The 15979-nt window shown below is 35.2% G+C and overlaps 1 protein-coding gene across 3 annotated transcripts in view; it reads left to right on the plus strand.

The window, feature by feature from the left end:
• ATP9B (ATPase phospholipid transporting 9B) overlaps window positions 1-15979 on the plus strand; it is a 154139-nt gene that overhangs the window by 60955 nt on the left and 77205 nt on the right. For all 3 annotated transcript variants that reach the window (XM_005525241.3, XM_014254567.2, XM_014254568.2), the window contains exons 8-10: window positions 351-445; window positions 8449-8529; window positions 14837-14912. In XM_005525241.3, coding sequence (XP_005525298.2) covers window positions 351-445; window positions 8449-8529; window positions 14837-14912 — 252 coding nt within the window. The remainder of the gene's footprint in view (window positions 1-350; window positions 446-8448; window positions 8530-14836; window positions 14913-15979) is intronic.

Here is a 15979-nt window from a genome sequence, read left to right on the forward strand (position 1 = left end):
ATGAAGAAATAAAATTAAACCTTTTTCAACTCCAGTTTAAGTTGTTTCTCTTGATGATAACATTTGAAAACCTGTTTAGAAACTTTGAAGAAACCTGTAAAATAAAAGTTACCTCCATTCATAAACAGACATATTGTTCATTTTATTAGAAAAAGTGGTGCAATTGTGTGATATCTAAAGCATTCCTGGAAGAGAGTACACAGATACTCCAAAACACAAATCCTTTTGTACATTGCACATTAATTTAAAAATGGTTGTAAATTGTATTGTTTTCATTCTTCTACATGTTTTAACCCAAACTGAATTTTTGAAATTAAAATAATAGTTTGATGTCTCTTTGTAACTTGAAGGTTCGTGTTTCATTCGAACTGACCAGCTGGATGGAGAAACAGACTGGAAACTGAAGGTTGCTGTCAGTTGTACACAAAGATTGCCAGCTTTGGGAGTAAGTATTCTGTTTGCTTTTAAGTTATCTTCTATGTGTGGATTTATATCTGTTATCCAAAAGATTGTTACAGTTACTGTAAGTGTTGAAAAATACCTGTTACTGGAACCTTAGTTTTTACAGTAAATAAGACACAGATACTCCACTGAATGCTGAACAAGAGTTAGTTACACAAATATTCCTGTTTTTGTATTGAGAAGAAACTGCGTTAGAACTGGATTCTTATCTTTCAACATAGTGGTTCTCATGGCTGTCCACACAGAGATTCACACTCTCCAGAAGCAAGTCACAGTTACAGTGTTTTCAACCAAGTGTTAGACTGCAAGTGCAAATTATTCTTGTCTCAGGAACCATTGCTTTAATCACTTTATTGTGAGCTTGGGAAACAATAGTCTGCTCCTGGAAGGTGAAGTGCTTTTTGTTGTTAATGTTCTTTCTGGTCTGGCTAGGTGCAATGTGCAGGCTCTTGCAAGCAGGGTTCTCTAAGAGTGGTCTGAATGTGGGTATTTTTTGAGTGCATAGATGTGTTCTGTCACAAGTAAATCTAAAATCATGAAAGGGGACACAGGTGTGTGTGCGTGTATATATACACTTACAAAATAGACATATACCTGCAAAAGCAAATGTAAAATTGTATAAATGTCTCTTTTACAAGAAGCTGAATTGTTTCCCTTGTACTGGGAAAGCTTTCTGTTATACAGGTGAGTTGACTTGGTATTAGGAGACCTCCTCTGAAAACATACTCTGTTTGTATTGTGGAAATTTACCTCTACAGAATTTCTGGTGTTATGACACTAAATCTTTTAGGTGTTTTATTAAAGGCAAATATAACTTAAGAAGATTATTCCATCTGAATAGCAAAACTATTAGATTATCTGCTGGATCTTAGCAGGACTTCTGCAGTTACACTTCCAGAAATATAGTTGCTGCCACAGTCATAGTAGCAAAATGGAGAGTTTTCTCCTGTGTTCATATTCTCTGACTACTGGCTTCACAAGTGACAGGAGAAGGAAGAAGTAGTTACATTGAAATTGCATTTTAGAGGATTGAGAACAGGGTTTGGAACCAAAGGTTGGTCATACCGGACAGAGATGCCAAGTCAGGCTTCAAGTCATGCGTTCTGGTGCAAGAACAGACCTTAACAAATATTCTGTAACCTGCAGTTGAATTTAATATTTGTAATAATGCTTCTCCTGTAGTTCCTAACATTTAATCAAGGTCCTCTTATTTTTTTTTCTTATTAAAATAAAATTATATCAAAATTTGGGACACATGCAATGCGTTTGACTAAAATACAGTCAACCTTCTATCTTGCTTAATTTTTTTCCTTTAATTTAGTACTTTTAAAGTATTAAAGTACTTTAGTACTTTTCCAACAGTTACTCCTGTGTTCAACTTAGTTGTTATGTTTTCTTTGTCTTTTTTATTTGGAAACATCACTGACTGCAGTTGCAAATAGTGTGCAAAGCACTGCCTCAGAGTTTAATTTGTTGGTTATAATTTTGATATTCTGAGCTTAGAACTTTTGGTGTTAGGCTGATGAAATCTGGAGTAAGTTACAATGCAAAGGCTCCTCTGCAATATCCTTTGGAAAAGAATAAAAGCCTTTTGCATTAACTTATTTTTACCCTATAAAATCCAAATCCATGTTTAAAGTTTTCTCCTTCTTGTTAAGCAGAAAGCATGGAATTACCTTTCTAGCTTTCATGTTAGGTAGAGCATGAAATTTTTGTATTGTAATTTTTATATTATGTTCTTTGTTTTAAAAAAATAAAAATCAATCAATAGACTTGACAAATAAAGCATTAGGCATCTATGGAGATTATGCAAAATTATGCTTAAATCTGTGCAGTATGATTTGGAGAACTAAACAATTATACTTTTTTAGACTAGTAAAGCAGAAGTGGTTGAAGTTGGGATGTATGCATTTGAATGGTGGGACATGCAGCCTCATCTTCCTGCAGACGTGAAGGTTTGTTTCAGGTGGTTGTTCTGGATGTGAAGGGGATGGAAGGCAAGATATCACCAGGAAATTATTTGTGCATCTTGAAAATAATATAGAGAAGTCATCTGTACAATATAGTAACTATTTCTTCCTTAGTTGTTTCTACTTGGGGCTATTAACCTCCATCTAACTGATTTGGGCTTCTTGCAAGATCTTCATATTCTCCCCCTTGAGCTGTAGGGGATAACATGAGTTGTATTGTAAATGTGGTTAATCAGGAGCTGCTTCCACTTAACAGACCTTTCTTGGCTACCAGCAGCATATGAAAGCCACAAGCAGTTGATGTGCCTCTGCTCTTTCTCACACTACTCAGTTAGTGGTGCTCACCAGGTGCTAGACAAGGCTTTGTCTGCATAAGCTGATATTTCATCCTGAAGTAACTGACATTGGGTATAATACTTCCTGCCAACTAAACCAAAATACTTCCACATTTTTGTACTATGGGATTTGGTCAAACCACTTACACTTGGTGGTTCTTCATTGAGCTCATTTTAAATGGCTGCTCCCAGCAAGTCTTACACTGTTTGCAGTGCTTATGTCATATCTGTGCTTTGCTCCTAATCCCCATCTGTCTGTGACTTACTTTGGTGAAGTGATAGCCTAATGTACCCAAATGTAAATGGTTTTTAAGGGATTCTCATATCTGTCGCAAAAAAACCGATGCTCAGTGCCCATTGCAGGGTACTATTTCTATTCCTGTGGAAAAACACATTGGTAATTCTTAGATTTAAAAAAGCTAAAGTAAAGGTAAAGACACTTTCACCTTTACTCAAATGACAGTGATATGTAGGAGTGTCAGTCATGTAAACAAACTCTGTGGAGTTTCTCTATCAACCCAACAAAAATAGCATTATGAAATTATTTCACTGTCAGCTTAATTTTTGTGCTTTATAATAGAGTTATAAGCTATATTTGCATGTGGGCCCTACAGGAAGCCAAAATGCAGTGTCCAAAATTATTTCTTTACAGTTGCACAGTTTGGTTCCTTTCCTGTACAAAATGCCAGGCGGATTGTTCAGTGACCCATCCAGCTGTTGTGTCCAGCAGTGCAGCCTGAGCACTGGTGCATGCCCAGAGCAGCTCAGGGCTCCCAGCATGCCTGCTCCAAACCTGGCCCTCCCTGCTTGCTGTGGGAGTTCAGCATGGTGGCACGGTCCTTGGCTCCCAAGGTTAAATCCCTATGGGCATGTGGCAAACCGGCACCTGGCTGCTTCTCCCAGGCACAGCCCGTGCCAAGCAGGGCAGTGGAGTGCTGTCCCTGCAGCTCTGCCCTCTCTGCCCCTGGGCTGACGTTTCAGGGTGTTACCAGATAGATCACATTATTCCAGCCAGCCTCTGCCCATAGTGGCCTCCTGAGTCATCACACATCCCTGCCATAGTAGCTTCTCTGCATTTGTGATGCACTTTCAAAGCTGAGACTTACAGTTCATGCTTCCATATTGAAATATATTTTTAATAATTTAAAAATATAATTTATGCAAGTTGAGCATAAAATAGACTATGAGTAGTTAGCTCTTCTGTTGGATAGAATAAACTATCCATAACTGTCACTCATTTTGATTTCTTTAGTTATAAAAACATAGTCATTAAGATCAGAAAAGACCTCTAAGATTGTTGAATCCAGTGAATAGTTCCACTGTGTTCACCACTAAACTGTGTAGCCAAGTGCCACATCCACATGCCTTTTGAACACTTCCAGGGATGGTGATTCCACCACTTCCCTGGACAACTTGTTCCAATGCCTGACCACCCTTTCTGTGAAGAAATTTTTTCTAAGATCTAATCTAAACCTCCCCCGGAGCAACTTGAGGCCATTTCCTCTGCTCCTGTCACTTGTTACCAGGGAGAAGAGACCAACCCCCACCTCGATACAACCTCTGTTTAGGTAGGTGAGTGAGTATCTTGTGTTGGCATGAGCTGTCAGCCGTGTCACCAGAGCAGCACTGTAATCCTACCCCCTGTGACACCCAGAATAAACAAACCTGCAGACCTTCAGAGCTTTTCTTTAAGAACAGACGACACCACCAAGACGATCTGTACAGATTTTGTTGTCTTTCTAAAGCACTTAATGTGATCAAAGAATTAAAATTTCAGCAAGTCACTTAATGATGGCTGAGCAGCAAATATGGTAACATGTAGGTTAGGTTTCTTGCAGTTTCATAATTACAGATGGGACAGTTCTGGCAATACAGGATTTCTGAGGCATTCCTCTCTAGCTTGTGTGATCAGCTATATTTATTAACAGCAGTGAGGTCACTGTAATTTTCAATAAATGGTGACTTGCTGATTTATATCAGAAGATCCATACAGCGGTAAACAATACCATTTACATTTAATTAGTTTTATTGAACCAAAGGCAATTTTATTTGCAATGAACTACATGTTATGATTAAGAATGTATTTTAATGATCTCTAAGTAAGGTGAACAAATGTTGCCCTTGACCTAATAGAGGAGATTTTCTATGTTATTGATAACTGTGGTGATTTTTAAATTGTGAAATGCAAAAGAGATAATTTTCATTATTGTACCATCACAAAGTCATTTTCTGACTTGCAGGATAGAAGAATGAAATTCTTCTTGAGAATTCTTCTCAATTATTTAGTATGAGATAATTAAATGCATAAAATTTTTTTTCCAGGAAAACTCATCTACTGTTATATAAGAATATATATTTTTTTACTTGAAATTCAAGTCTTTAATGTAGTTTTTTTTAAATCTAGAACTGTTACAGTCCCCACCCAAACATATTTTTCTCTTGGGTAAGAAAGTAACTGAGGTCATTTGCCCTTATTGCATCCTAAAAGTGATGTAATTTTAGATGTAGAATACTATTTCCTTTGAAGGTATCAGTAGAACTATTTGGCTTCAGTGAATCAGCAGTTCAATGTATTAGTGTGAAAATTAGTCTTTACTGAAGCTGAGTTTCACAAATCCCCCATCAGTTAAATTATTAATAAAAAGTAGTTACCTTTTCTAAAAAGAATAAAGTCAAATCCTTTGTTTAAGGTAATTTCCTTTTCCCTTGCTTTTATATAAGGGAAAGCATGACATAACCTAACAATGCAATTATTTCTTGCCTAGTGAGCAGAAATTATATTTACATGTACTGTTACTTACAAATCTTGATGTCTCCTTGTTAAAGTCACCCTCATGATTTCTTTCAAGACATTGGGAGGAAAAATGCACAGCTTCCATACTGGAAAAGCAGCACTTGGTGAAGAAACATCTTTGTATTACAGTAACCTTTGCTGAATGGAGGTTGTTGAATGGAGTTCATAGGAAATTTGTCTTCTGTAACTGTATCATTCTTCAAGTTTTTCTTTCTTTACCTCATATTATAAAACTAGCATATTTTATTGGCCTGAAAATGATGTCCAGTTAGAGTACCAAACACTTGACTACAGAAAATAGGAATCTTTAACTCTTTTCTTTACCTTAATAATGAAAAAAATACTTCAGAAATCTACTGAGCACAAATAATATGCTTTTATGTCTTTCTGCCACTCATGAATTAAATGCCAATGGACTAACACCCTAGATTTCCCCCAGAGCATAGTTTTTATTTAATTTTACAAGAAAACCCTATGCACTTCTGGAATACTATGCCAGTTCTAGCTTGTAGCATTTCAGAGTAATGCAAATAATGTGCAGGTCTCCGTTTTTCACAAAGATAAGTAAGTTTGTTTCATAGTTGAAATTCAAAAATGAAAAAAGGAAAACGCAAATTAAGTGTTAAATCAGAAATACAGAAGGGGAACAAAAACATAAAAAGGCACCAAAGGAGTATGGTAGATAGAAATTTTTACATTTGAAATGTAGCAAAGGAGATAACAGTAGGAAAAAAAATAGAAATATTAGAAAGAAGGAAAATACATTGCTGTACAAATGACACTTCCCTTGAAAAAGGTGAATATTTCTACTTTCTTTTATATAATATTGCTTCCCACTAAGGTGTTCTTTGAAAAGAGATAAGTTGACACATTTCACTAGCAGTTTTTATTGTATATATGAGCATGTGTGTGGTATTAGCTTTCTTCTGTGTTATCCACTACTGAGAGACTCTTTATTTTTCTTTGCATAATAAAGCACATAATAGCGTAGATTAGCTAAATTGTAGGTGATAACAGATCAGAGAGAAGTGAATGATGAAGATATAGGATACCACATGTGTATTAGTTTCATATGAATTATTTCTCGTGAACCTGTTGAAAGTAGGTTGGAAGAACAAGGGTGCAATGAATGAACTTCATGTGATAGACTTCAATAAATGGCAAGTCGTTTAAGATAAAGATAAGTTGTGATATTCAGTGTTCAGATTTCATTCATGTTTTTAAAAAGCATATGAAATAAAAAGTGTGTGCGTTTTTTGCAAGCTATGAGAGATTTCTGCAGAATATAAACATAATTCATTATAGAGCTACACATTCTTAGACTAGTCAAACATATTTCATAAATCTACATTAAATTTTAAGAAAACATTTATTTTGATAAGGAAAAACAAAAATATAGTGATATGCATCAATCTAGCCATTGTATCAGAGAAACTAAAGGATATAAATATGTTGGGCTTTAAGAAATTAACACGGGTAGACAAGCGCACGTTTGACTAATTTTTGTCCTGTTCAAATTGTGAAACATTCTTACATTCAAAATGAATGAGAAAAAAAATAATGGCCTACCTTTAAAAGTAGTATTTGAGCGAAGTTGTGGTTATATGTCCATGAAAGAGGCTGTAAAATTAATTCTGCTTTGGAAGGCAGCACATTCTAGCTAGCATGAACAGGATATTGTACCCATGTAATTTAGTCCCCAGAGATGGTTTTTGATTAGCCTTTTGCAAGATTCATCTAGCAATGAGGGATGGAGATAACCTGAATAATTAGGTGCTACATAGCGTGGGAAGGTGTACAACATTGCGTTTGATCAGAGGTTAGAATTCTTGCATCGACTGGGATTTGGTATCAAGCAACTGCTGCTTTCCAGAGTAGAAACTGGATTGTTTATATTCATGCATGACTGCTCAACTCCCTTTGAAATCCCTATGCTGCTGTTGGTCCTGACCATCTAAAAAGCAACAAAGTGTTTGCTTTTGTGATTGAAAAATTCCTCTGTATCAGGGTTTTAGTCCAAAGTATTTTCTGTGGAAGATGGATGTTTTAGAACAATTATCTGATAAAATAGTTGTTTCAGGATTTTAAAGTGAACCTCCCCAGGTCTCTAGGGACAGCTCTTAAGATCTCACAATCATCAGATTTATCAGATGTTTTTTTCTTCTGTTTATACTATACTGCCATCTATTTATAGAGGCTGCTACTGTACTGTCTTAGGAGTTTCCTGTTCTTAGTTTTAAGGTAGGATGATTTGTGGTTTGTTTGCTGTCATGAGTAGTGGTACCACATATATTAGACCAAATTTTATCAGACTAGTTTTGATGTATCCCTGAATTTAAACATTTGAGTAATCCTGTTGATGTAGTCAGGCATTCCTGGAGCTGATAGGGTTTTCACAGAGGTGCTAGAGCATTCAAGAGAACTCGAATCCATTTCATTGTTTCCTCTTGTATTCAGTTGGCTTTGTCCTTGCTGGAAAGGTATTTTTTCCCAGTTTCATTAAAAAAACCTAACCAAGAAACAAACCAACCCTTCTCCTCCCCCACTTTATTTTGAAAAGGACAAATATCCAGAAAATACTTTAAGATTACACTATTATTAATTAAAACGGGGCTGTTAAAATAAATTAGATAAAAAATATCTAACTCATATTATAAATGTAAAAGTTTAGTGTTTGAACTTATCAACACATTTAGGATATCAGCTTGAAACTGATTCCTCTATAACAAGATGTACTAGAAAAAAAACACTGTGTTTCTTAGCTGGGTAAAGTTGTGTGGGCTTAGTCTGTGGGAGTTGGTGGGGCTCATAACCTGGAATCTTTACCAGGTCTTCAAAATACATGATTATATTTAAGTAATATTAAGTACATTATTCTGTTTTACAGGACCTCTTTTCAATCAATGCTTATGTTTATGCTCAGAAGCCACAGCTGGATATCCACAGTTTTGAGGGTACCTTCACAAGGGTAAGTAGTCCATGTAAATACATGTTCTACTTCCTTCTTTTATACTTCAGTCCTTCATGTAGTGTCAACATTGTATCAGATCTTTCATTTGCTATACAGCAGTATTTTTTCCTATGTTCCTGCCATCTAAAAATATCCTGTTTAAACAGGTATTGCAGAAAACTAATGCTTAAGGAATATCTGAAAAAATCAGAATTGGAGAGTTCAGTGTTTTTTGGTTGACATCGCTTTAATCTTTTTATGTGAAACTCTTTGTGAACAGTATACTTTGTTTCCAGGCATCTGATGTATTGTTCATATGTGTCAAAAATGGACAAGTTAAATAATAACAGTAGCCTGAGACAATGTATCTGGTAGTTTATGTGCAATAAAAGTGTGTCTTGCTTAACAGCATTTCTGTCCAAAGTTCAGTTTTCTCAAAAAGTAAAAATAGAACTAAAAGCTGCTTATGAGGGCTTTTTATTGAATCTCTTCTCCAGAGATAATTATATTCAAAACTGATTAAAATAACAATGCAAAATATCTATGGCTTGTTTCTGTTGTTTTCAAAAGGTGGCCTGCTAAAGCTGACCCTTAAAATCAGTGTCCTAATAGGTAGTAATTATTTTTTTTTTTAAGTAGATTTATGGTTTCATTGCAGTATGTTAGCAGATATAGTAGTTGTTCTGTTAATTTTAGCCAAATTCAGTGGTGATAGACTCATTCCTCTTGATGGTTTGTTTCTAAAATAATTTGAGAGAATTAACTGCTGGGGAGGTAAAGAAAAGGTTTTTTTACCTGTGACTCAAATTGGTAATAGATTTTGTTCTGTAATTAGAATTCCAGTTCACAATTGTAAATACACTGATGAATGAGATATTGCAGTTGCTGGCTCTTGAAGACCAATTTATACCAGTAACATAGTCCATGCTGCCTACAAAGTAAATGTCATTTGTTCACACCTTCTAAAGCAGTAAGCAACAGTGTTTACTTAAACTTTGTATTGACCAATTGTCCAAATGAAACTTCTATTAACAGCTGTAAATTCATATTATTCCTCTCAGTGGCTAAGTGTGTACTTTCCTACACATATATTAATCTCTTCAGAATCTTTTTAACAACTCTGGTGTAAGTAATTGAGACATTGGGAAATCATCACAGTCATTTCGTGTTGTGGGTTCTGTTTGTACACATCATAAGAGCTGTATGATTCAAACATCCCAAAATGTGTAAATAACTGTGGTGCATTTTATGGTTTCAGGATTGCATATATGGGTTTTTTTGGGTGCTTCAGTAGCAAGGATAGTTTAAACTGAACTTCTGTGTAAAACATCTGAGGGCATTGCCCTCAAATTTCATTCACAGTGACTCACACTAGAGATTTTTCAGAGGTGGTTTTTTGTTAGTGGTGTACCTTCTGCACTGTGAAATGTTGTTTTAGGACACTTGTTTTCTGATTTATCTTTCTGCTTTTGCTGTGAGCCCTTGCTTCTTACAATAAATCAGTTCTTGCATCTAATTTCTGTTTTATGTTAAAGCAAAAAAAGTTAGTGTGCTTAGTGATGCTAATGCATACATTTTTTTCTACTTAAGCATTGATGTTCAAAGAATTCTTGCAAGGGTAGGTTGACAGGGTAATAGCACATTGATTTTTCTTTTTCTTTTTTCCCCCCATTATGGAGACAGAGTACTAACAATGTAAGAGACAAACTTAAATAATTTCAAAAAGTGCGCGACCATAAAACAAACCAGAAACTTGGGAGCACAGTTCTTGAGTTTTTATGAGCAAGCAAGGTCTAAGTACAAATCTATCTACAAAAAACCTGAGAGCTGACAGAAGATACCTTTTGCAGAATGCCTGCATAATCATGTCAGGAGACATAAAAGCTTTGCTGTACTCTAGTGATACCTGCCAGCTTCACATGAAGTTGTTTTCCACTGTTGGTGTGTTATATGCAGTCAGTGCATGAGAGTGAGTGTGTGTCATGCATGATCATGTCTGACCCTTAAATAATGGCATCAATTAATTCCTCTCCTCCTTTCACATTTACTAGACACCCTATCAAAAAACAATAGATGAACTAAATTAGTGTTTTGTGGAAATTTATGAGATACCTTTATTTGTTCTGAGAGCATCATCCATGTCTTGGCTGAGCTTATTTTTAAATAAGGGTGTACGGAACAAAGATGTAAACAGATGTAACTACTAGAGTTTCTCTTCTGTCTGATGCTCCTCTGTAGGCTTGATAAATGAAGAAGCTATTTTATCAATGCTGAATATCTGTAAAAAAGACAATTAAAGGTAACCATACTTCTTGACCCAATTTTTACCAGTTAGGGCCTAAAGAGTATTCTAGAGTATTACATCAGTATGTATTGGCCTAGCCAGTATCATTTAACAATTGCTTACTACTGTATGGAATAATGGAAAGTCTCTCTTGCTTTTAACCTTGGCTATTTTTTGTTTAAATTTTGGTTTTTCTTTCACTATTCCCTTAAGAATATTTTTCTTTTATTTCTTCTATATTTCAGCTCTGTGCTGTCCCCATGGTCTCTTTATTTACTTTGGAAATAGATCTTAATCTTTTATATTCTAATAGCAATCTTGGAAAACAAATGCCATTGAGTTTGGTTCAACTACTTAAAAAATCTTTTTTTTTCATATGGTACAGAACTATATTGTAAATATATATAATTTTTTACAATCTAGCATCTTGTTAGATGCTTTATAAAAAACCTACCCTGATGGAAAACTTGGTGCATGTAGCTGTGTTTATGAGTAGAATGCCTGGCCTGACACTAATAATACAGATGTTTTCTTGGATATGTCTTGCATTTTAGTAAAGAGAACATTAAGTAATTTTTTTAATTCATGTTTGCTGTTAAAGAATTACCTGTTTTGAAGTAATGGTTGTGTTCAGTTCAATCTGGCTTACTTTTATGTTGCCACTGAAGGGAATGGCATTATGATTTGCAAATCTTTTTGACTCCTTTTATGCTAGCAGTAACAACTATACAGACAGCTTGACTAGGGAGTTAATATGCGTGGAACCTAATCTGACCCTGTCCAAAACACATGCCAGTAAAAGGAACACAGCCAGAAAAATTAACTGTGGGGTTGGGTTAGGGAAGGAATCTTTTCAGTGATTCAAGTTAATTAATGTGTATTCCACTTTCCTACAAAAGTTGATGGGGATTGTTGTACTGCATCTTGTCATGCAGGAACAGATAGAAAAGGTCAAATAGAAGTGGTATACTGGTTCACTCAGGGATTAGGTATTTCATCCTAAAGACCTCTCTTGTTATTTACAAAAATTTCAGAAAAATTATAGCTTTGAAACTTTTTAAATAACTCCTTGAAATTTGTCATGATCCTTGGTCAGCTGTATTATGAATTCATGAAAGGACTTTATGAAATTAATTACAAAAGGACTGAGAATGGGTTGTATTCAATTTCTATTTCACTGATCATCTTTCTCTCTGTACATGCAAGAGCTACAGACTAATTTCTGAAAACAAGCCTATAGACAATTTAAACCTCTATGATCAATGCTGCCCACAGATTAAAAAACTGAGCCTGAATGTGAAGCTTGAATATAGTACTGAACTGCATGAATTTGGTAATGAGCTTAATTCAGAATGCAAGGACCAAGAAACATATAGCTGCCCAATGAAATTCAACCCAGCAGACATTAAGTGAAAACTTTGTCAGCTGGACAAAGAAGCCCTTCTGTGTCAAATTTCTGCTACGAGAGTGAGGGATTAATTTCATTTAACCTGAAACATGCATTTTTCTGTTAGTGTCAGAAAATTTGCAGAAATTTCTCCTTAACACAGGTCTGGTCTCACTCAGCAATTGCAGTTCTTGTCCTTCCCTGCTTCATTTATCCCTACCATCTCTCCAGAAGCACAAAAAACAATAGTGTGAAACAGCTAAACTCATAAGCCTTAAATGCACTGTGTATTTTTCATTTGAGTAACTTAAGACAAAAGAAAAATAAGGATAAGTCATCATCTGTTTGGGCATGGAAGGTGTGGTATTTGGGAAATGGAATGAACTGTAGAAAGCTGAAAATTTTATGTGAGGGTATAAAGACAGGAAAGTATCATAATGAAATAAGCAGATGCTATATAACTGGCCAGACAATTCTGAAGATGAGCATGAGTGGAAAGAGAGAGAGCTCATTTGATGTTTTCCTATTTTGAATGACCTAAAGGAAGGTGTTTCACTAACTCTTTTAGCAGTAGTAGACATTGAACAAGTGACTTTTTCCTGGCCCTGTTGTCAGCTCTCCACAATCATTGCAGGGCTTTTGCTTTCTTCTTGTAATATGGAAGAGTTTCACAATACACTCTTAAAATCTGCTGACTGAAGAATAAGAGGAAGAAAAAGAATTTACCTGGCTTAGTATCCTGTTCTTGACAATAGCCAGAAGCAGAGTGCTGGGAAGCAGCATACAGCTGGAATAAGGACACAGTAGTACCTCCTCAAAAGAGCCATCTGTCTCTTAACTCAAGATGTGGGAAATTTCCTGAGTTAGATCTCTTTTCTTTAAGTAACCTGCAATGAATTTTCCTCCTCTAAACTTACCCAGTTCACCCTTGAACCTATGTAACCTTTTAACATTGAAATGGGAGGAAGTTACACAGGTTAAGTACATATTTAAGAATGATTGCCTGTTATTTTAATTTTGCTGACTTTATTTATTACCTCTTTGGTAAAAATCACCAGTATCTATGCTCCCTTTTTAGGTGCCTGTTTCCTAGATGTCTGTCATATTCCCCATTAGAAGTCAGGTTTATTTAGTCATATCTAGTGTGGAAGCTATATTGACCTTGCTTATTGCTCTTTTTGAAAATTTTCCAGTTCTTTTTACTTTCTATTTGGAATAAGCATGAGAAATAATCAGAGAACCCAAATAATTTGGGAACAATTGTAAATCAAACCTGGAATCTAAGCATTAAGATTTAGCATTATAGCAAATAATTATTGCAGTACTAATTCCTGATGTAAGAATCAAAAAACGATTCTCCTTTTTCTTCATTTAAGGCTAATCTTATAGAGCATTGATGATTCTTCACAAAATCACAGAATATTCTGAATTGTAAGGGACTCACAAGGATCATCAAGTCCAACTCTTACGTGAATGGCCCATAATGGGGATTGAAGCCATAACCTTGGCATAATTAGCGCCATGCCCTAACCGAGAGTCCCAGGATCATCAGAATATAAATCTTGATTCAAAAATTGTAGTTTTCTTCTTCAGGCTAACTCCATATACTCCTTCTTTTCCCCTCTGTTTTTGGTTGAATGGTTCTCCATGCTTTTCAAACAACAAATTTTCCTCACTTAGGAGAGTAAGAACTTCAGTTTCCTTGCTATATAGGGATCTCTTGATCTATGCACAACAATTTATGTGTTTAGTTGGAGATTTTTCTTTTTTTGAAACAGAAATTTCTATGCAGCTCATCCTGTGTTTGGTGGTTGTTTCAAAAGAGAGATGAAAAATGGGCATAGGTTTTGATTATTGACAATGTGTAGAATTTTTTGTGTATTTTGATAAATAAGTAATTTCCCCTTTCTTGTGAAATGTTTAGCGACAATCTGTAATTCGATCAAATACACTTGATTATCCTACCTCCTAAAGTTTCCTTTCGTTGTAAACAGCACATTTCACAGCTGCTAATGAGTAACAAATCTGTACATGCTCCAAATTGATTATGAGAGATTGTCTGTTTACAATCTGCAGATCATTATTGCTAGGGAGGAGAGAGGGGAGAAAAAAAAGGGGAAGTTTAAAGTAATCATGGAAACAGTTTTCTCTTGGAAATGTTTTCCCAATATTTTGTAAACGTGGTAAGATAATGAAAGCCTGCATTTCATTTTAGAAGTCTAAATATTTTTCCCTGAAGTTCATATAATGTTGATCAGGTGCAAAATGATGATGACCATAACTCACTTTATGAATTCTAGATGATTTAAATACAAAACAGGGTGTTAATTTTCAGGAGTTAGTGTTCATAACTTCCTTCAGCTCATATACTGTAACGTACTGTTCTGCATTTTGATATATCTGAGGAAAAGTATGTTATTTTTAAAATACTTTTGACTAGTTCTTTTAATATGATAAGATAGAAGTAATATGAACTTCTAACATTATTTCACTTTTTACCAAGTTATTTGTGTCTGTGTATGTGCAGTGAATGCTATTATACAATGATGGATAGGAGGATGCAAACATCCTGTGTCAGTTATTCAGGTGGTTTGACATGGTTCTTAACTTTTTGTGATGGTGGTTTACTTACTAGGTGTCCTTATTTCTAACAGGAAGACAGTGATCCTGCAGTTCATGAGAGCCTAAGCATAGAAAATACATTATGGGCAAGCACTGTTGTTGCTTCAGGTAAGTGTTGCAATACAAAGCTGCTAAAGTATCTAAATACTTCCATGGAAGTGCATCCTTATTTTTCAAAACCCATTAATATTTCACACTGTAAAATACTTTTATCTGTCAGACTATCAAAGTGTTGCTTTTCTGCTTTCCCGTTGGTTTCATCATGCTGCTCAAAATATTCTCATACATTTTTAGTCCTTCTTAATAGCTTTTGGGGTTTTTTAAACTTAAATTTTGATCTTTCAGTAGTGTAGTCCCTTGTAGCCTACTGAAGTCACTGACCTTTTTGATTTAATTAAAGCTTTAAGTGGTAAGGTGCTCTGTTCAGCTCACAGTGGATGCTTTTCCCTGCTGAAAAGCAAGGATGGCTTTGCATTTTTCAGGAGTTTTTCTTTTATGTATTAAAAAGTCATAATGAGAAAGACTAGATATAAAGTTGTGTAATTTTAAAATACTGGGATATAAATATTAGTACTGTTACATATATGTCCTAGATATTATAAATGGGTACACATTAATACCTGGATGCTGTATTCAGACTCTTTTTAGAGCAGAAATTTATTTTCTTTCATTTTTGCTCTATGTAAGGAAAGTCAAAAGAGCTGTGGTTATTCTTCTGCATGAAGACTAAGGAATTGAGAGCATGATTTCTGAAGAGAACTAGGATTTAAGATGGGGAATTGGAAAAACTGGGAACAGCCAAAAAATGGGAAGAAAATAAAAGTGTCCCCAGCTAAACCCTATAGTTAGTCCCTGCTATGAAGATTTCATACATCACTGAGGGGCCTGCTGGAAGGCTGTGAGGAAAGGATTAATTCTGAGGAGGTAGCAAAGGAGTCTGTGACTGAGCACTCCTTTCCTGAATGCTGAAAAGATAGTCATGTTCTTTGATTCTTAGTGTTGTTTGGTTTGACTGCACAAGAAAACTATTCTGTCTAAAACTGTTTGGTCAAGTGGATGATGCCTAAAATTGTCCTCAGTTAAGTTTTTAACTTAGGTAGCCAAGATCTTTAACTTTGTATAAAAAGATGCTTCTCATGAATTATAAATTTCAGTACTGTGTAACCTTGGTTTGA

The sequence above is a fragment of the Pseudopodoces humilis genome, chromosome 1 (genome assembly GCF_049639895.1).
Source record: "Pseudopodoces humilis isolate 2021_Gansu_Grassland_sample_001 chromosome 1, ASM4963989v1, whole genome shotgun sequence".
Lineage (NCBI taxonomy): Eukaryota > Metazoa > Chordata > Aves > Passeriformes > Paridae > Pseudopodoces > Pseudopodoces humilis.